Consider the following 21,637-nt stretch of genomic DNA (forward strand, 5'->3'; position numbering starts at 1 on the left):
GGAGGTTTTTCTAGTTGATCTCTTTCCATTGTTCAATAAGATTGTTTTTCACTCTTTCATTTTTATTAGGCTTTTTCCCATTGTACCCTCTTGGCCCCTAAGGAATTTGTTCTAGATGATCATTGTGGGGTTTTTAGGTCCCACATTCCATGGTTCGTCTTAAACTTCAGGCTTTTAGTCACCACAATCCTCAATGCAGTGAAACGAACCCTGGACTTCAGATTGCTGGCAGTCTTTGCCACTGGCTCTCCTGGAGTGGGCTCCACTTGTCTCTCCAGAGATGGAGATCGGCGCGTCGCTGAGAGCCATCACGGCTAATGGAGAGCTCAGAAGCCAGAGCCCTTCCGAGAATGAATTCCCCAACTTTGACTCTGGTTCCCTTCTGCATTGTGGGTTCTTCTCCGTGCATCAGGAGTTGGAGCACGGCGACGTCTTGCTGTCGGGCTGCAAGCCCGTGATTCCTGAGCTTGCCCCAGCTTTCTGGGGGTCCGTGTCTGCCTCCTCGTTTTTGCACCCTTTGTTGCATCCTTTGCCTTGGCGCCCCCATGCTGACAGCTCTGTGCTCTCTTTCCTTCCCAGGTGCTGAGCATCCCTTCCGGCCCCATCGATGGCCATGGCAACCTGCCTCGCTGATAGCGCAAACCATTTGCCCTTCTTCTTCGGCAACATCACCCGGGAAGAAGCAGAGGACTACCTTGTGCAGGGAGGCATGGGTGACGGGCTCTACCTGCTGCGCCAGAGCCGCAACTACCTGGGCGGCTTCGCCCTGTCGGTGGCCTTTGGGAGGAAGGCTCATCATTACACCATCGAGAGGGAGCTGAACGGCACGTACGCCATCACCGGAGGGAGGACCCACGTGAGCCCCGCCGAGCTCTGCATCTACCACTCGCAGGAGTCCGACGGCCTGGTCTGTCTGCTCAAGAAGCCCTTCAATCGGCCGCCGGGAGTGGAGCCCAAGACCGGCCCCTTCGAGGACTTGAAGGAGAACCTCATACGGGAGTACGTCAAGCAGACGTGGAACCTGCAGGTGAGCCTTTCCTATTCCCGGAGGGGAGATCTTGTGCCTCGCCTCTCCTCCCTTCCTCACATGTGGGCAGCGCTGGCTGCAGCAGGGCCTTCCCTTCAGCCATCGTAGCTGCAGCTTTAAGAGCCAGACAGTTCGCACCTTGCCTTGCGGTGGCCCTTCATTCCCAGTTCACTCTGCTCAGAAAGCATTTCCTGAGCCCTTTTCTTGTAGAAGACACTGTGCTAGGTCATGGAATAGGTAGGTAAACCTGAGGCAGGGAAGGGGCATCACACTTACACAGGCACTGGTAACGAATTCAAATGCTCCTCTTTTGCAAAAAGAAAAAAGTCTGGGCCCCCACAGCTTAGATTCTACTGCAGGAAGATGGCACATAAAAGGAAGGAGCACAACTGAAGGAAGACACATAAAATCTCGTGAGCTCCATTTTTCAAAACTCTCCACTTCTGCCTTGGAGTCAATATTGATTCCAAGGCAGATGAGGGGCAAAAGCTAGGCCATGGGGCTCAAGTGACTTGCCCAGGGCCACACAACTAGGAAGTGTCTGAGGCAAGACTTGAACCCAGGACTGAACCCAGAATCTCCAGGCCTGACTTTCTATGGCCCTCTGACCTCCATTTCCAGTTGGATGTCTTGTCCACATCTCAAATTCAATATAAAGACAAAAAGACTCCCGAGTTTTCTCTCCAAACCCTCTCTTCTTCCTAATATTCCTACTGCCTCCATTCAGTGCTCCTAGGGATTCCCCTGACACGTCAATGCTGAGCCCACAATCGCTTTCAGATGCATTCCTATCACTGTCAGCCTAGTTCCTTGTGGCCTCTTTTCTGGGCCTCCGGGGCTCCCTTGAGCCCTTCCTTCACTGGGCCGTCCAAGGGACATTCCCCAAACCGAGAATTCACCCGTCACGGCCTACTGCAGACCCCGTTGTGATGTGGCCCCGCCTTCGTTCAGGGTATGGCAGATGTCGCCCCATTCGGACACAGTTCACTGAACGTGGGCTGTTGGCTGTTCCCTACTTATTAAAAACACTCTCCCTTCCCCCGAAGCAGCCACTCGCCTCTGAACCCCAATGTTCCTGCTAGGAAACCTGTATCTGCCTGTAAAGTGCACCCACTCATGTGGCAATTTATTAAACTGAAGTAAAGATAAAGCATGGAACAAAGGAAATGCAGGTTCCGTCTCCTACGACACCCTTAGCTGACTCCCAAATCCTCCTACCCAGAGCCCTCGTTGGGCCTCCTCTGAAGCCCCAAAGCTAAGCAGTTTCTCGCTGGTCAAGCACTTCAGAAGGCACCACCCTGAGCGGATCAGACTTAGCCAGGATGTGGCTAAAGCACCCACTTCCTGAACCAAACAGTCTTGTGTTGTTCAACTCTCTCCTGGCTGCTTCGGTTGCCTGCGAAAACTGAGATTTCAATATTCCCACCCATGACCCTGAAACTCCCAAGAGGTCATGGATCAAGGCAGTGGCTTCTACCCTAAAGTCTATTGAATTTGGGTGTTGGGAGGTGACTGCATTGGCCACTGGCCCGCCTCTGAAGAGGCCAGACTCTTCTGGCAGGTCTGGAAAGCGCAATTGAAAAAGAATGGATTCGATGATGGCCTTGTCAGGTCTGGTTTGTTTTTAGTAAACAAGCCTTCCATTTCTCTCAAAATCCCAATTCCAAATCGTGTGTTAAATGTTTAGCTGCCTTTTTCTCGTCTCTTCTATCAGGATGTGTTTCTTTATATCCAATGATAGGTACTTTGTGCAAAAAGATCCTGACCTCTGGCTTCTTGAAACCTGAATCGGTCTCTGTGTCCGGTGTTCTGCCGGCTCTGCTCCTCTCACTCTGCGTCACTTCCTGGAGTCGTCCCCGTTCACGTGGAGTCCCTCCAGCTCATCGTTCCTTTGAGCACAAGAGTAGGCCATCCCCAGCAGCTCTTTGTCTTAACAGATACGGGGTCTGATTTTCTTTTGGCCTCCACAGAATCGTGTCCGAATCCTTTCCATCCTCACTCTAATGGAGTATTATTTTAGCATCAAAGATAAGATTCTGATGCAAAATAGAAGATCTTCTTGCTGAAATAACTTGCATTTACTTTGTATCTATTTTATGTGTAATATTTCCTCCGATACAATATGAACATTTTTGAGGGCAGAGCAGTCTCATGTTTGTCTTTTTACCCCCTGCACCTAGCAAAGTTCAAGGCACGTACTAAATTCTTGTTGATTCATTGATGGAAATAGTTACTATCTTTTTTGTTTTCAAATTTATTTAATTTTTATTATTTATTTGTTTTAGCATTTAAAAATTTTAAGTTCAGTTTTTTTTCACTACTCATCTACCCACGGAGAAGGCAAACAATATAATATCAGTTATAGACATGAAATCTTAGGAACTGTATTTCCGTATTAATACGATCACGCAAAAAAGGGAAGTATAGAAATTATCCAATTTTACCTCAGCGTTCATTAGTTATCTCTCTGGGAATGGTTAACATTTTTTCATTATGAGTTCTTTGGAATTATGTGGATCCCTGTATTCATCAGAGTAGTCAAGTTTTTCAGAGATGAACATCATTACATTGCTGTTAGGGAGCACTGTGATCTCCTGGGCTCTTCTCACTTCATAGAAGTCTTTCCCCGTCTTTCAGAAGCCATCCTCCTTTCTTTTTCGTATTCTTATGCTACCATAGCATACACCACAACTTGTTCAACCATTCCCAGATGGATGGGCATACCTGTAAATATCCTTAATATGCATTTCTTCTCCTTTTTCCTTTGATCTCTTTGGGCTACATATTAGTAGTGATAGTGTTGTCTCAAAGGCTATGCGCGTAGTCCTTGAACGTAGTTCCAAATTGTTCTTTAGAATGTAGGGAACATCCCACCAACAGCTTATTCACGCATTTATTTTCCCTCACCAGATCAGGCATTTGTCATTTTTGATAGGTGTGAGATGGTATCTCTAAGTTGTTTTAATTTGCACATCTGTAGTTAAGAGTTACTTTTCAATGTGGGCATAGATAACTTTGAGATCTTCTGAAAACTGTCCATTTATATCCTTTGACCATTTATCAATTGGGGAATGACTCTTATTTTTATAAACTTGAGTCCGTTCCCTACGTACTTGGGAAACGAGGCCTTTGTCAGAAACCTATCTTGCATCTTTTTGCAAAATCTAGTTTCCTCTTTTATTCACATCTAATTTTGCTTTTGCTTTGTCTGAAATCATAATTGCCACTGTTACCCTCTTCAGCTTGGCTCAATGATAACAAACTCTTTTCTAGCACTTATTTCAACTCTCTTTGTCTTTCTGTCCTAAGAGCGTTTCTTATACACGACATATTGTTGGATTCTAGTTTCCAATTCATTCTGCTAACCACTTCCATTCTATGGGTTAGTTCATGCCATTTATATTTATATTTACATTTATGATGTGCATTTACTTCTGTTTATCCTTCTCTCTCTCTTTATTCTGTCCTCCCTCAAAAATCTGTCTTGCTTCTGACCACTGCCCCCCCCAGTCCAACCATTTCCTTTTCATCCCCCAGTAATCTTATTTCCTTATAGCACTCTTTCTCCTAAGTTCCTCAGGATTGTCCTGGGTCATTGCATTGCTGCTAGTAGCAAAGTCAATTACATTTGATTGTACCACAGTGTATCGGTTTCTCCTGGTTCTGCTCCTTTCGCTCTGCATCACTTCCTGGAGGTCGTTCCAGTTCACATGGAGTCCCTCCAGTTCGTTATTCCTTTGAGCACAATAGCATTCCATCACCAACATATACCACACTTTGTTCAGCCATTCCCCAATCAATGGACACCCCCTCATTTTCCAAAGAGTGTGACTATAAATATTTTTGTACAGGTCTTTTTCCCTATTATATCTTTGGAGTACAAACCCAGCAGTTTTTGTCGATCTTTAGGTTTCTTGAACACTAGCTTGCAGAGGTCATTTACCCCATATCTATTCCATTGATCCACCCTTCTGTCTCTTAGCCAGTACCATATTATTTTGATGACCCCTGCTTGATAGTACAGTTTAAGATGTGGTACTGCGAGGCCCCCATTCTTCATATTGTTTTCATTAGTTTCCTTGATATTCTTGATCTTTTGTTCTTCCAGATGAACTTTGTTATATTTTTTTCTAATTCAATAAAAAAATTTTTTGGTAGTTTGATAGGAATGGCACTGAATAATGTAGTAAGGGATTTTAACTGTAGTAAGGGACAAGCTGACAGCAAGATATCCTGCAAACCAACATTCCACACAGAGCTCTCAGGGGCTGGGGAACTGAACACACAGGCAGTTTCTGAGAGCAGTTGGTGGACTCCTGGAATACAAAGAGGCTGCTGCTTTTCTCTCGCAGTCAGGAGAGCCAAGAGGGTTTCTGTCTGGTATTTCTGGGGCAGACCCAGAGAGCCAGGGACTCCCTCTTCTTTGGCTTTCTTGATATTCTGTCTGTTCTTGCTGCTGTGGGTGCTGTTGCTGTCAAGTGGATTTCAACAGAGCTGTTACTGGGACTACTGCTTGACTCAAAGAGGACTCCTGGTTGTGAGATTCTTTGGCCCTTGTCCTTGTGCCTACAAAACCCCCTAGCCTTAATTACTACTGTAAGAATTTTAGTTTAAAAAAATTATAGAAAGTATAAGGGTTTTAAAATCTCTGTTTTGGTTTAGAAGTTAGGTATCCCCTAATTCCCTTTCCCCCTCCTCCCTTTAGCTAAATAAACCTGTTATTTTATATATGTGTGTGTGTGTGTGTGTGTAGTTAGTTAGTTTTGAACCCTTCTTTTAACCCACGTATTACAATAAGTAAATTAATTTTGGTAAGATTGTCATTTTTATTATGTTAGCTCATCCTACCCATGAGCAATTAATGTTTTTCTAGTCATTTAGATCTAATTTTATCTGTGTGGTTTTGTAGTTGTGGTCATATAATAGCTGAGTTTTCCTTGGCAAATAGATTCCCAAATATTTAAAATTTTCTAGAGTAATTTTAAATGGAGTTTTTCTTTCTAACTCTTGCTGCTGAGTTGTATTGGAAATATAGAAATGCTGATGATTTATGTGGGTTTATTTTGTACCCTACAGCTTTTCTAAAGTTATTAATTATTTCCACTTGGTTTTTAGTTGATTTTCTAGGATTCTCGAAGTATACCATCATATCATCCACAAAGAATGATAGTTTAGTTTCCTCATTGCCTACTTTGATCTCTTCAATATGTTTTTCTTCTCTAAATGCTATTGCTGTCATTTCTAGTACAATATTAAATAGTAGTGGTGAAAATGGGCATCCTTGCTTCACTCCTGCTCAGGCCTCTAACTTAACCCCATTGCAGATGATACTGGTGGTTTTTAAATATAAACTGTTTCATTATTTTGATTTTCTTCTTTTCTTTTTTAATCAAATTAACCAATGCTCTGTCTTTTTTATTTTCTTTTTTAAAATGAAACAGCTTTTTAGTCTTTTTTTATTAGTTCCATGATTCTTTTACTTTAACTTCTATTAACTTCTTTAATTTTTAGGATTTCCAATTTATAATTTAATTCGGGTTTTAAAATTTGCCCTTTTTCTGGTTTTTTAATTGCATGCCCAATTTATTGATCTGCATTTCCCCAATTTTATTAATGTAAGCATTTAGATATAAATTTTCCCCTAAGTACGGCTTTGGCTACATTCCATAAATTTTGATATTTTGTCTCTTCATTGTCATTCTCATTAAGGAATTATTGGTTGTTTCTATAATTTGTTCTTCAACCCAACCCTTTTTTAGTATTAGATTATTTAGTTTGAAATTACTTTTTTATTTGTCTTTCTATGGGCTTGTATTGATCATAATTTTAAATGTGCTATGATCCAAAAAGGTACATTTGTTATTTCTACATTTTTGCATTTTGTTGTGAAGTTTTTATACTGTAATACTTTTGTATAGGAGCCATTTTATTTCCATTTAATTTTCTCCAGAAATTTATAGGCTCTAACTTTTCTATAATTTCATTCACTTCCTATGCTTCTTTCTTGCTTATTTATTTGGTTTGATTTATCTAGATCTGAAAGGGGCATTTTTACTGTCTATTTCCTCCTGAAGTTCATTTAATTTCTTCTTTAAAAATTTGGAGGTGATACCATTTCATGCTATATTTTTAGTATTGATATTACTTCATTGTACTTTTTAGCAAGAAGTAATTTCCTTCCTTATATCTTTTAATACTTTCTTATATCTTTTAAAAGATATCTTATATCTTTTAATCAGATCCATTTTTGCTTTAGCTTTTTTAAGATCATGATTGCTACTTCTGCTTTTTTTAAACTTCAGATGATGCTCAATAAATTTTACTCCAGCCCTATACCTTTACTCTCTATGTGTCTCCATGCCTCAAATGTTTTTCTCATAAATGACATTGTAGGATTCTTGTGTTTAATCCACTCTGTTATTTGCTTCCTTTTTATGGGTGAGTTCATCTTATTCACAGTTATGATTACCATCTGTGTATTCCCCTCCATCGTATTTCCTCCTTTTGAATCTGGCCTTTCTCCTTTCACTCTGTCCCTCCTCACAAGTGTTTTGCTTTTAATCATCAACCCCTACTTCCTCCTCCCTTCTATCTACCCCCTCCCTTGTTTTATTCCTCTCCTACTTCTCTATAGGGTAAGACAGGATTCTATACCCAAATGAGTGTGGTTGTCATTCTCTCTCTGAGTCAGTTACAAAAAGTGTATGTTTTAAGCATTGCCAGTAACCACCCTCATCCTTTCCTCCACTGTGATAGTTTTTCATGCCTCTTTAGCTGAGATAATTTACTACATTCCAACTTTCTTCCACCTTTCTCAATGCAATCCTTCATTTCTCCCCTTGATTTTTTCTTTTTTTGCATATCATATCATCCTAATCATCTTACTCCTATACTTCTGCCTTTGTATACTTCTTCTAGTTGCTCTAATACTGATAAAAAATTAAAAATTATTAATATCATCTTTCCAAGTAGGAATAGACATAGTTTGATCTCATTGTATCCCTAAAATTTTCTTTCTTATTTACCTTTTCAAATTTCTTTAGAGTCTTGTGTTTTTGGACATCAAGTTTTCTGTTTAGATCTAGTATTTTTGTTAAGAATGCTTGAAAATCATCTTTCTTATTATTTTTCAAAAATTAAATGACCATTTCCCCTCAATAGAATATATTCAGTTTTGCTGGGTATGTGATTCTGGGTTGTAAAACTAGATCTTTTGCCTTCCAGAATATCATATTCCAAGTCTTTCAATCCTTTAATGTGGAGGCTGCTAAATCCTATGTAATCCTAGCTGTCACTCTATGATATTTGATTTGTTTTTTTCTGACTGCTAGCAGTATTTTCTCCTTGACTTGGGGTGGGGGGCTCTTGAATTTAGTAATATTCCTGGGAGTTGTTATTTGGGAATTTATTTCTGGAGGTGATCTATGAACTCTTTCAATTTCTATTTTACTCACTTGTTCAAGAATATCAGGGTAGTTTTCTTTGATAATTTCTTTTATTTTGAGGTACAAACTTTTTTTTTAAATCAAAGTTTTCAGGTAGTCCAATATTTCTTAAATTGTCTCTCCTGGATCTATTTTCCAGGTTAGTGATGAGATATTTCATGTTTTCTTCTTTTTTTAAAATTTCGCTTGATTATTTCTTGATATTTCATAAAGTCATTAGGTTCTCGTTGCCTTATTCTAGTTTCTAAAGAATGATTTTCTTCCATGAACTTTTGAATGCCTTTTTTCATTTGGCCAATTTTGCTGGTTTGTTTTTTTCTTGCATTGTTTATATTTCTTTTCCCTATTTTCCTCTGCCTCCCTTAATTGATTTTTAATTCTTTTTTGAGCTCTTCCAGAGCCTGATATCAATTCATATTTTTCTTTGAAGTTTTGTACTGCCCCCTTATGTGTCTGTGCCTTGCTTTTCTTTGACTCCATATAATTTTCTATGGTCAGATTTTTTTTTGTTTGCTCATCTTCCTAGCTTTTTTCTTGACTTTCACAAATTTTAAAGGTGGATTCTGTTCTCAGGGTAGAGAGGGAACTCTCTTAAACTTCAGTTCTTCATTGATGCTATCTTTAGTTCTATTTCTGAATTTCAGCAAGTTTCAGGTCTTCCAAGGTGGCTTGGAGCTCTGAAAACAAAACCCTACTGCTGATTCAGTCATCCCCCTGAGACTGATGATGGTATGTGGAGCTCAGAATACTAAGAGCTACCCTGTGCTTGGGTTCACAGTCTAGCCTCAGGCTTGGTCAGATAAATTTCAACTCAGTTTGGGCTTGATCAAGTCAGAAAAATTGTGGTTTGCCTTGTCCTAGGACTTGAAACTTTGCCTTGAGCTTCTGCAGTGTTTAGCTCCGAGTGTTGGGTCTGCCTTATGCAGGCCAGTCCCCCAGTGGACTGCTTTGAAGTGGAGTTCATGTTCTAACCGCAGTTTTGGACTGGGGCTCCTGACCTTGTCTTGGGTTTTCAAAGGCCAGTCTCACTATAGACTGCCTTGTACTGGGCCTCAGGGCCTTGCTATAGGCTTACACAGACCAGGAATACTGCATACTGCCTTGTGTTGGGGTGCAAGTCCTCACTACAAGCTTAGGCTGGGACTTTCATCCTTGCTCTGGGCTTATACAGATCAAGTGTTCCAGGTACTACTATGCACTTGCCTTCAGTACCTCTATAGAATGGGGCTGGGTCTTGGAATTTTAAAGGATGGAATTGTACTACTTTTGGCTTAGCTAGGGTTTAGACATTGACTTGAGCCCAGGTTCAGAATCTAATATAGTAGATGTGGGGTGGGAAGCCTTGAGGCAGGTCTCCTTGGTGTGGTGTCCTGCAGGCTATACTTCCCTCTCACCCCAGTGAACTGGATCCTCTCTGTCTACCTTTCAAGTTCTCTCCACGAAAGATCCTTAACTCTGACTCCTTGTTATTTCTTTCACCCCTTTATTTGTTTTGAGGTTTTAAAATTAAGGATGGTAGGCAAGGATTCTAATAGTGGTTCAACCTTTTCTTGCTTCTACTGTGCCATCCTGACTCTGCCCCGGAAGGCCTATTTACTTTTTTTTCCATTCTAATTTTCAAGGGGTTTTCTTGCTTGGACAAGTTTCTGTGCTATTTGTGCTGTTAATTTCTTTTCCAATTATTTCTTCCATAATTTTCATGAATTTTTCATTTCCTCTCCCCACTAGAGTTCTCTTTTCATTAATAAAAATCCATTTTTAGTTCCTTTTACAATTATGCTTTCATGATTTTAAGACCAAGCAAGAGTTAGAAAAAATTACAAAATATAAAATAAATAGTTTTGATTATATTAAATTAAACAGGTTTTATGTAACCAAAATTAGAAGGGAAGCAACAAATTGAGAAAAAACCTTTATAACAAAAACCTCTGACAACGGTCTAATCACTTAAATTTATAAGTAGCTAAATCAGTTGTACAAAAAAAATCAAGCCAGTTCCCCAATATATAAATGGGCAAGGGACCTGAATAGGCAATTTTCAGATAAAGAAATCAAAACTATTAATAAGCACGTGAAAAAGTGTTCTAAATCTCTTATAATCAGAGAAATCCCAAACATAATGGCCAACACAGGTCCTTAAGAATTACTTTCAGAGGGGGCAGCTGGGTAGCTCAGTGGATTGAGAACCAGGCCTAGAGACGGGAGGTCCTAGGTTCAAATCCGGCCTCAGCCACTTCCTAGCTGTGTGACCCTGGGCAAGTCACTTGACCCCCATTGCCTAGCTCTTACCACTCTTCTGCCTTGGAGCCAATACACAGTATTGACTCCAAGACGGAAGGTAAAGGGTTTAAAAAAAAAAGAATTACTTTCAGAAAGAACTATGGGAATAGAAACACAGAAGAAAAACAACTGCTGGAACACATGGGTTGGTGGGGATATGATTGGGGATATAGACTCTAAATGATCACCCTAGTACAAATATCAATAATATGGAAAATAGGTCTTGATACACATGTTTACACATGTAAAATCCAGTGGAATTGCATTTCAGCTACGGGAGGGAGTGGGGGAAGGGAGGGAAAGAACATGAATCTTGTAACCATGGAAAAATATTCTAAATTAATTGACTAAATTTTCCAAATGTAAAAAAAAATTATGCTTTCATCTCTTCTAGGAAATGTAGTTGAATTTGTGCCCAAATTATGTTTGTTCATTTGTTTTTTTTAATTTGAGGCTTTGAATGTACATGTTTGATATTAGTCTCTTCATCTAAATTTCTGTCTTGAATATTTCCTGTCACCATTAGAGTGTTTCATGGTGAAATTTTTTTTCCATTTGAATAAGTTTATTTATTCAATTTAGAACATCATTCCTTGGTTACAATAATCACATTATTTCCCTCCCTCCCCTCCCCCCCCACTCTTCCCGCAGCTAACACACAATTTCATTGGGTATTACTTGTGTCCTTGATCAGAACCCATTTCCATATTGATGTTTGCACTAGGATGTTCATTCAGAGTCTCCATCCCCCATCATATCCCTTCAACCCATGTGATCGAGCAGTTGTTTTTCTCCAATGTTTTTACTTCCACAGTGTTTCCTCTGCTTATGGATAGTGTTTTTTTTTTTTTCGTAGATCCCTGCAGATTGTTCAGGGACACTGCATTGCCACTAATGGAGAAGTCCATTACATTCGATTGTGCTACAATGTATCAGTCTCTGTGTACAATGTTCTCCTGGTTCTGCTCCTCTCACTCTGCGTCAGTTCCTGGAGGTTGTTCCAGTTCACATGGAATTCCTCCAGTTAATTATACACACAATAGTATCCCATCACTGTCATATACCACAATTTGTTCAGCCATTCTCCAATGGAAGGGCATCCCCTCATTTTCCAATTTTTGGCCACCACAAAGAGCACAGCTATGAATATTCCTGTACAAGTCTTTTTCCTTATTATCTCTTTGGGCTACAAACCCAGCAGGGCTATGGCTGAATCAAAGGGCAGAAAGTCTTTTATCGCCCTTTGGGCATAGTTCCAAATTGCCCTCCAGAATGGTTGGATCAATTCACTATTCCACCAGCAATGCATTAATGTCCAACTTTGCCACATCCCCTCCAGCATTCATTACTTTCCTTTGCTGTCATGTTAGCCAATCTGCTAGGTGTGAGGTGATACCTCAGAGTTGTTTTGATTTGCATCTCTCTGATTATAAGAGATGTAGAGCACTTTTTCATGTGCTTATTAATAGTTTTGATTTCTTTATCTGAGAACTGCCTATCCATGTCCCTTGCCCATTTATCAATTGGAGAATGGCTTGATTTTTTCTATAACTGGTTTAGCTCTTTATAAATCATGGTGAAATTTTAAAAAATTTTGCTCATTCTAATAGCCAACCGCAGCCTTAAGACCTCATATTAGGGCCAAGGCTGTGAGTATTTCTGGAGGCAAGGCCTGCGTTGATTCTTTTTCTGCTTTCTTGAGGAGACTGAATATGGCACGGTTAAGAATGACAAGAGACACTTCATGCTGGAGTTGTGAGCGTTTAGTGCTGTAATCTGAGCTAAGGAAACATCTCATTCCACACTTTCTGTCCATCCTGGGTCTGAGTTTAGCAAGTACCAGACCTCGGTTGGGTCTGTGTAAGTGTAACTTCTGCTGGATATCAGTTTCTGTCAGACTGAACTGCTGGCTCCGTGACACAATTGCAGGCTCCTATTTAGTCGAATTTTTGTGCCCTGGTTATTCCTCTTCAGGCTTCAGTTGGGCTCTGAGATTTCATTCTGCTCCCGAGACTCCCTTTTGTGACCTGCTTCTTACCCTGCCCAGAAGCCACTTTGGTAACCGGTAGCCTCCTTAGTCAGTCTGGGTCTGAAGTCCAGAACTGAGTAAGAGGAGATACCACTGCATTTGGCAGCTCTTCACGTGTCTGGAGGGGCCCCAGGATGAATCGGGACCTTCTCTTTCCTTGGTGAACAGCTTCTCCGTGCTTTGCAGTGCTCCACATGTGATCTAGAGCCTGTCTCTAGGGCCTGCAGGGCTCTCTGTCTGCCTCCCTTAGCTTGTAGAAGCCAGAAAAATGTAACGGACTTCTCCTTCAGAAGCAAGTCTAGTACATTTTCTAGATCTGTTTAAGAGAGTTTTTGTAGAGGGGAGAATTGGTTGTATTGCTTCCTGCTTCACTTCTCCGTCATCTCGGTGCTACCTCCCTGCCCTGTTCTCTGTTCTCTAGTTCCTTGCAGTTTGGTTCCTTGAAACCCAAACTTTGGCTTATTCCTAACATCTGTTGCCTTTGTCCTACGAACCTGCTGATGAACACAGTTGGACAAATCATGAAACTGGGCTACCTGGGTCCACTATCAATTGTGTTACGTAATCTGAGCAAGGCAAACTGTTTACATTTCCCTATCTAGTCACTATCCCACTTACCACAGGAATTCTTCAGAAACGTCATTCAATGTAAACCCCTTCATCCTCTCAGCTGAGAAACTTGCCTCCTGTACACTGAAAAAATGGAAGCCGTTCTCCAATAATTTTCTTTTTTATCTTAGTCCCCATCTTATAGTGTCTTTTCTTTCCAGATTGGCTAATGATCTCTTAATGGCCTTTTCTCAGCGTCCATCCTTCTGGCCCTTTCTGCTTCCTGCTCCTGGACAATGTCTCCCCTTTTGTTTTTCATGCTGCTGCTCTCCCCCGATTCTACTCTTCTTGGGTGGTTTCTCCGGATCTTTTTCTATGTGATGCCAGTTCACCATGAATGTTCCCCATCACCCTGTGCTCAGCCCCATTTTCTTTTCCCTTTGGACTGTTTCATATGGTGACCTCATTTACTCTTCTAGTTTCAGTTGTCATCTCCATGCAGATAACTCCCGGATCTGCTTATGTGGTCTTGACCTTTTTACTAATCTGTCTTCAGCTTCTCCAACTACCTATTAGGCATCCCCAAGGGAGTGTCCTGTAGAAATCTCAAGTTCATGCCAATCACTGAGCTTCATATCTTTGTCTCTTATACTGCCGTACTGTTCCAAGTTCCTTGTTACCGTCAAGTATACCACTAATCTTTGTGGTCATTTCGATGAATAACCCTGGTGTCAGCCTCACCCTCTTACCTCCTTCCACATACAAGAAATTGCTACATCCTATGGATTCTCCCCCATACCATTTCTCCTAGATGTTTCCTCCTTTTCCGGGATGCTGGGATCTACCTGGTGAAGGCCTACATTGCCTCCCACATAGTCTTCCTACTTCCTATCTATTTCCAGTTGTCTAAGGGAACTTGCTAAGTCCCATGTCTGACCATGCCACTGTCCTCTTCAGTTAGTAGGTCCCCAGTACCCCTGGGTTCAATAGAAAATCCTGACCTCCGTACCCTGAAACTTTCTTTTTCAGTCTTCCAATAACACTGTGTTCTCTTCATGTGCTTTGTGATCCTTGGCGTTCCTTACACAAGACATTCCATCTCCCAATGCTAAGGATTTTCACAGGCTGTTTTCTGTTCCTGGTGTGTGATTGTTCCTTATCTTCCCCTTCAGGCTTTCCTGGTTTCCTTCAAGTCTGAAAAGTCCTTAAAGTTGCACCTTATTGAAGAAGCCTTTCCCAGCCTTTGTTCCCCGTAGTGTGTTTTCTCTGAGCCTGCCCACCAGAACGTGAGCTCTTCTAGAAGGTGGCTCTTTGGTTATTTTTCATGACAGGAGTCGGACTCTTCATGGCCCCTTTTAGAGTTTTCTTCTTAAAGATATTGGTGTGCTTTATCGCTGTTCTCTCCAGCTCACTTTGTAGATGAGCAAACAGAAGCAGAGGGGTTAAGTGACTTGCATTCATTCAGTGTCTTGAGACCAAACTGGAGTTCAGTTTTTCCTGAGTCCGGGTCCTGCGCGCTCCCATGGCATCTCCTCATTCTCTTTAGAATGGAGACTTTGGTCTTCCCCGATGCTTAGCAAAGATCTTGCACTGGTAAGTGCTTAATAACACTATGTGCATGACTGACTAATTGACGGATGGGCTGAATAGAGGAAGAGAGATGTGTTTGTTTTCAGTTCTTTATCCTTGATGGCCTGGGAGGGGGTGCACGGCCTGGAGAGGAACATCTTTATAGCCAACCCTAATGGCAGATGGCGACTGAAAATGCGATGGCGTGCCGCCCATTAAAGAGGCGCTGGAGCGCACCATTGACTTGAGCATTTGTGCCGCCTCAGGAGCGGAGAGCCAGAAAGTTCCCGCCTGCCCTGATGGCTTCCCTCTTTTGTCATAGCTCACAGTCCGAGTAGAAGGGAGGGACCTCCTGAGTGCTCTGTGCGCAGCCTTCTCCTGGTCCAGGCTAGGCAGTCCCTGCCCCGGGCTTCTCTTGGGAGAACCACAAGGGTCACATTTCCCCGCATAGAGCCCTCCAATTCAGTCTGAGGGGGGGACTCTGCCACCTGAGAGTGAGGGGGGGACTCTGAGGGTGAGGGGGGGACTTGACCTCCCTGAGGGTGAGGGGGGGACTTGACCTTCCTGAGGGTGGGGGGGACTCTGAGGGTGAGGGGGGGACTTGACCTCCCTGAGGGTGGGGGGGGACTCTGAGGGTGAGGGGGGGGGACTTGACCTCCCTGAGGGTGAGGGGGGGACTTGACCTCCCTGAGGGTGAGGGGGGGACTCGACCTCTCAGAGGGTGAGGGGGGGACTCGACCTCCCTGAGGGTGGGTGGGGGGACTCTGAGGGTGAGGGGGGGACCTCTTGACACCCAGAGCAAGAAGGACCAAGCATGGCCCAATGCCTAGCCCAGGTCCCAGTAGAGATTGTTGGACCTCCCCCCTTCCCGACGGCACAGAAAGGAGGGAAGGAGCTTCTGGCAGCTTTGACGGCTCGGCCGGTTCCCGCCAGGCAGCTCTCTGAGCGCAGCCATTCCCAGGCCCGGATGCCTCCCCCGGAAGTGGGCGCCCTGCCCGGTGGCGGTTTGGGGATGCCCAGACCCAAAGCGGGGAGACTTCCTCCTTCCTCCCCTCAGTGAGTCGATTTCTTCTCAGCGCAGTAACTGAGCTTCAGGCCACAAGGTCTTTGGGAAGCTCGCCCCCCCCCCCTCCCGGGGCATGCTGGGACAGGACCCTGGGCCGGGGCAGGGAAGCTGGCAGCAAAGAGCCAGGCCCTCCCCGGGCCCACTTCTCCGGAGCACTGATTAAAGGTGGACCAGCAGGCCGGCTCAGATCCCTGGACCTCCCTGCCCCATCCACTGGGGCGGCCATTTGAGCCCCTGCCCAGTCAGCTCTGGCGCCCACTGCGCTCAGCCCCGGGCGGTGCTGGAGGAGGTGAAACGCAGCCTGACGGGAGGGACGGAGCCCGGCACGGGCAGGGGGAGGAGGCAGCGGTGCAGCAGGGAAGGGCCGGACACACACCAGTATGGCGCACGGAACGTGGGGAAGAGAGAATGCAGATGGGGAGGGCCGCGAGGGGGGGGTTAGAGGGGGAAGGAGGGCAGGCAGGAGGCGGTTCTGTGAGGCAGGGTGCTGGCGGCGCCTCTAATCCGGCCCTCTCTCCGTGCAGGGACAAGCCCTGGAGCAGGCCATCATCAGTCAGAAGCCGCAGCTGGAGAAGCTGATCGCCACCACGGCTCACGAGAAGATGCCCTGGTTCCACGGCAAGATCTCGCGCCTCGAGTCCGAGCAGATCGTCCTGATCGGCTCCAAGACCAACGGGAAGTTCTTGTGAGTAGTTTTCCTCGCTTCCGGGCTGGGGGCTCAGTCAGCTGGTCCGAGCTCCCGCCTTCCTGTTTGAACGTTCCAGCAGCGCCTTGGATGGGCCTCCCTTCGGTCTTCGGGCCAGGCCGGGAGCACCTCGTGCGCCTCTTAGCAAAGGGCCACCTCTTCCTGTATGAGTCCACGGAGCAGGCAGAGGGGAAGAACCACAAGCCCCTTCGCCGGTGCAGTAGCGCCCACCTCCCTGGGGTTCCCTCAGCTCCCGGAGAAGGGAGGCGGGCCCACAGCTCCATGAGGCGGGGCCAGGCTTTGGGCTGGCCCATCCCACCTGGAAGCCGCTCTCCAGCCTCCCCCTTGTCTCGGGGTGTTTCTGCTCCAAACAAACTAGCCCAAGGAGGAAGACGAGCGATGGGGCCGCCCCCCTCCCATTTCTCTGGGTCTTGGGCCTGGCCCACCACGGGGTTTCCTTGGGAAGCCCCTGGAGCGGTCGCACCTCAGTCACGGGGGTGTCGGCAGACTAGTCTGTCCTTCCTGTTCGCACTGGCACACGTCCAGCCACTGCGGGCCGGCCTGAGGCTTGCTGAGACCACCTCAGCAGCATCCACAGGAAAGCAGGAGAAGTGGGCCACGTGCCGCCTGGGGGCCTCACGGGCCTCCTCCGAGCCCGGCCCACAGCACGCACTTCTCCAGGGATGGGGGGGGGGGGGGGGCGGTGGTCGTCACTCGCCTGTTCGGACAGACGGGCGCCCAGGAAGTCTCTCCCCAGGGCAGGACGATGTCCAGCCGGCCTCTTCCTGAAGGCGTCTGTGAGGTGGGCTCGTGTCCGCCCTGTGGGGTCTCTACAGCCCGGCGACTGACCGCTCCTCTCTCCTGGGCCAGCATCTGCCCTCCACCGTGCCGTAAAGCAGTGGGCGCTTGGGGCCGAGAAGCCCGGATGGGCAGCCCCGAGCAAGCGGAGCCGCCGCCGTCAGGGCCTTTTCTCTCACCTCCGACCTCGTTCTGTCAGCCGCTTCTCTGCTTCCTCCCAACACAGCCAGGCCCCCCCCCTTAGAACAGGAAGAGGCAAAGCCTTCGGTAAGTCAGGCTCCGGCGCGATGCCATTCGGTCTGACCTTGCTTGCTTCGCTCGCTCGTCTCCCGGAAGCTCCCTCCTTCACGGCCCTCTTCTCTCCTCACTCGCCCTCTCCGTCTGCCTCCGGACCTCCCTCAAGTGCCAGCTGAAGTGCCGCCCTCTGCAGGGCCTCCTGCCGGCCCGGGTCCCCTCTGTCGGTGCTTCAGACTCCTCGAGGGCCAGGACAGGCCTCTACCTGTCTGTGGGGTCGCAGATCACAGGGCCCAGGAATCGCCTACTCCATCTCTCCTCTGCTGAGGGGCCGCCCAAGAGAGGCGTGTCCAGGTTTCTCTCCAACCCACCTGCGTCTCACGCCCCGCCCCATCGCTAGCACTCATGGGAAGGCCGGCTGGGCGTGCCTCCCCCTCCCAGGAAAGCCTCCTGAGTGCTGATGGGGCCGCTTCTCTGAAAGGCTATTCCTGTACTTCCTTATCAGCGGCTCCTTTTCCTGTTCCTCACTGGGCCTTTCTTTTGACTTTGTGGTCACACGCAGCTGGGCGGGTGTGTGTCCTTGATAGCCCTACTAGATTTGGCTGAAAGGATTCACTCAGCTGGGTGAGTGTGTGTGAGTATGTGTGTGTGCATGTGTGCGTGTGCATGTGTGCATATGCATACGTGTGCGTACACGTGTGTATGTGTGAGCGTGTGTGCGTGCGTGCATGTGTGAGTGTATGTGCATGTACATGCACGTGTGCGTGCTCGCTGAAAAGTCGCCACTACACTTGTGACAGTTTCACAGCGGGGATTTTTGGCTCTCTGAAGCCATTCAAGGACATGAACCAGCTGCCAGTAGGCTTTACTCCATAACGAGAAAAGCTGGACTCGCACCGTAGTCTTTGCGTCCTCAGCACTGAAATGAACTCGGAGAATAACTGCTCCAGGGTGAGCCTTGAGTGCCCAGGGAGGGACTGCCAGAGGGTCAGAGAAGTCGGAGATGAGGTGAGCGCGCATCGCCAGGAGTCGCTTTGGCCCCAGACAGACATTGGCAGCTCAGGTGGTCTCTACAAGTCAGAACCATTAAAGACCCGGAAGAGTCGGGGCACCACCAGTGAAGGAGGCATGAAAGCGATCATCGGGCATTTGTTTGCGTAATCTATGGCGTACATTGAAGCGTTTACATGAAATGGAATAAGACGACCCCCATACCAATGCCAGAGGAGCCGGACAGGAAGCAGAATGCCTCAGGAGCCTGTTGTCGCTCAAATATAGCGAAGAGGCCACAAATAGGCTTTGGGGGGCTGAACTAGGACCAGACGGACTTACAAATGATTCTACCAAACATTTATGTATCAACTAATCCATTATTCGATGAATAACGTGCGGTCATGGGCAAAGAGGAGGCCGGCCAAACTCCAGAGAAAGTCAATTATGGACCAACAGTATTGATGAGTGTGGAGGCAAACATCCTCCGTAGGACACCGACTGAAATGGCCAATGTGGATGACAAGCCTTCCATAGCAGCCTGTCCTTCTGGAAAGGCGCATGTATTCCCGGCCATTCACAGGGCTCAATCCAAGATGGTGGAGGCCTTTTGAACTTGCTCCCAAATCGCGAGAATCCCAGTATAATACTCTGAATGTCCCTGTGAGCTGCCCAACGTTCCTTCCTGTATTTCCTTGATGACATCATTTCCTGTTGGGTTTCTTCAGAATTCCTTGTTTATATGTTGCTCACGCCCGCTGGCTCTTTGCATTGCCCTCCATGTAACACTCATGTTGAGTTCTTTGGAAGCAATGCTGCAAACAGCCCTCTATAAGCTTTGTGTGGAAGGGTGGACAGGCTGCTCACGAGAAGCTTTGGGCCAGTAAGTGTTGCGAAGCTTCCTGACATGAAGCTCCTGTCCCTCCAGTTCTACTCGTACCCTCGCCCACAACGCTTGCCGTTGATTTCCTGAAACATCCTTGCTTTTGCTGGGGTCTGACTGCTGCAGCCGTGCCAATGGTGTTTCTTTACTAATTGAAGGGTTGAGAATATCTGGCACGTATTGTTCTTTCCCCATCGCATACTGGCTTCCTGTTTCCTTCTTTCCATATCGCAGATATACCTGGGACGGGCAAGAATTATTTCCGTGTTTCCGTCAGATTCCAAGAGCCCCCAAAGGCTGTAGATAGAGCCCATATGAATTCATGGCACAAAGAGAGTCTCTATTTGAACTTTCGGGTTCTCCGTGATTCATTTTACCAGATGACCAGGCTGAGAGCAGAGCAGTCTGATGGAAATAAATAGACCAAAGTCTAGTCGGGAAACTACTAGAGTAGGTTGTTGAAGAGAGGAATACAGAGTCCCGCTCAGTAAGTGATTGCAGAGGCCATGGGAAGATGGCTCGCCAAGGTGCCACTGGTGAGCCAGTAACCCTTCTGGAACCCATCAGGAACTCTATCCGAAACATTCACTAAAGCCCTCACAACTTTGGACCCCAAAAGGCACACCTCAAGCACATGGAGGCCTCTTTGACAGGACGTTTTGTTGTGATGAAGGAGTGGAAACATGAGATACGCCTATCCACCGCCTAACTGATGAGCAAGTTGTATGCTACAAATGTTGTGAAACATCACGGTGTCAGTCATCCAAAGCATGCAAAGTCTAGACGAAGTGATCCAGAAATAAGGACCATTTTATGTTATGACCACAGTAATAATGGGGGGAACCTTTGAAAAGCAATCAGCAGTAATGACTCGAAAAGACCGATAGGGAATGAAGCATGGATGGCACCCATCTTTGGGCAGAAGAATAGGGATGCAGTGGGCATTCTCAGACATTTTATTGCATTCTATCTCGCATTACTTGAAGCAACATGGATGTTACAAAGAGAGATTCATAGCTGGAAGATAAGGAGGGGACAGAATCTCAAGAAATGATTTTTCACGTAAACAAGGAAACATGAATAAGTTGGACAATGTTTTCAAAAGATGAAATGCCCTCTTTTGACATTTGACGTTCTTTCCAGCGTGATTCCTTCTTCCATTTCCAGTTTTCTTCTACTTCACTTTCTTGCATCCATCCTAGGATTTAGCAAACCTGGACCATTTGCTGTTCCTTAAAAATGACACTCAGTAGAGGTTGGAAGGGAGAGGAAGCATATTAGAGCCAAGATGTCTCAACATCCCCCTCGAACAACTTCCAAAGGATATTCTGGAGCAACAGAGCCAACAAAAGCTTGGAGTGAGACGTTCGTCCTGCCCAAGATGGCTCGGGCAATTATAAGGAAAAGTCGGACGCACCTGCTGGTAACAGCTTTGGAACTTTGTGGTGAGGAGCTCCCAGGCCAGTTAGGGTGAGAGGTCTGGGCCACTGAGAAAGAGATTGCGGGAAACCCTCGGGCTGCTGCTGGACACAGAACAGGACACCATTGGGCAATTTCAGTGCACGGACCGTTTCCAATTCTCTGTTCCAGGGTAGTTCTAGCATTGCAAAATATATAGGAGTTTTCATAACGAATCAAAAGAGAGGGAAAAGAAAAAGGTACTTTCAGTCAAGTGAGCAGAGCAAAGAGAGCCAGAGATGCGCACCTGCAGCACTTTACCCAAAGCACAAGCTCCGAAAAAAGAGCCCCACAGCGTGGGTCTCAGCCAAACTTATCTCCCGAGCATCCTTCCGTAAAGTGAGGACGTCCCTCAAAAGGATGCTGGGAGTGTAGCCAATACTGTATGTAGCTTTGAAGCCTCCACCGCTGTGCCTTCTGTCAATTAGCAATGCATTTCCTTTACTAAGATAGCAGCACAAGAAGAATAGTCGAAAACAGTTTTCCTCACTGCAGGCCTAGAACCATTGTCCTCTTTTTTGACCCCTCTGCCCATTTTTTACATGCCATCTTAAACAGCTTAATAACCCAGGAAGAATAGGCTTGAGCTTAAAAGGAGGAGGAGGATGAAGCCCATATCAGGAC

At 45.7% G+C, this 21,637-nt stretch overlaps 1 protein-coding gene across 5 annotated transcripts in view; it reads left to right on the forward strand.

Annotated features, from left to right (window-relative positions):
• SYK (spleen associated tyrosine kinase) overlaps positions 1-21,637 on the forward strand; it is a 115,355-nt gene that overhangs the window by 43,432 nt on the left and 50,286 nt on the right. For all 5 annotated transcript variants that reach the window (XM_056825010.1, XM_056825005.1, XM_056825008.1 and 2 more), the window contains exons 2-3: positions 580-1,027; positions 16,490-16,650. In XM_056825010.1, the coding sequence (XP_056680988.1) occupies positions 608-1,027; positions 16,490-16,650 (581 nt within the window). In that variant the 5' untranslated portion in view covers positions 580-607. The remainder of the gene's footprint in view (positions 1-579; positions 1,028-16,489; positions 16,651-21,637) is intronic.

The sequence above is a fragment of the Monodelphis domestica genome, chromosome 3 (assembly GCF_027887165.1).
Source record: "Monodelphis domestica isolate mMonDom1 chromosome 3, mMonDom1.pri, whole genome shotgun sequence".
NCBI classification, from domain to species: Eukaryota; Metazoa; Chordata; class Mammalia; order Didelphimorphia; family Didelphidae; genus Monodelphis; species Monodelphis domestica.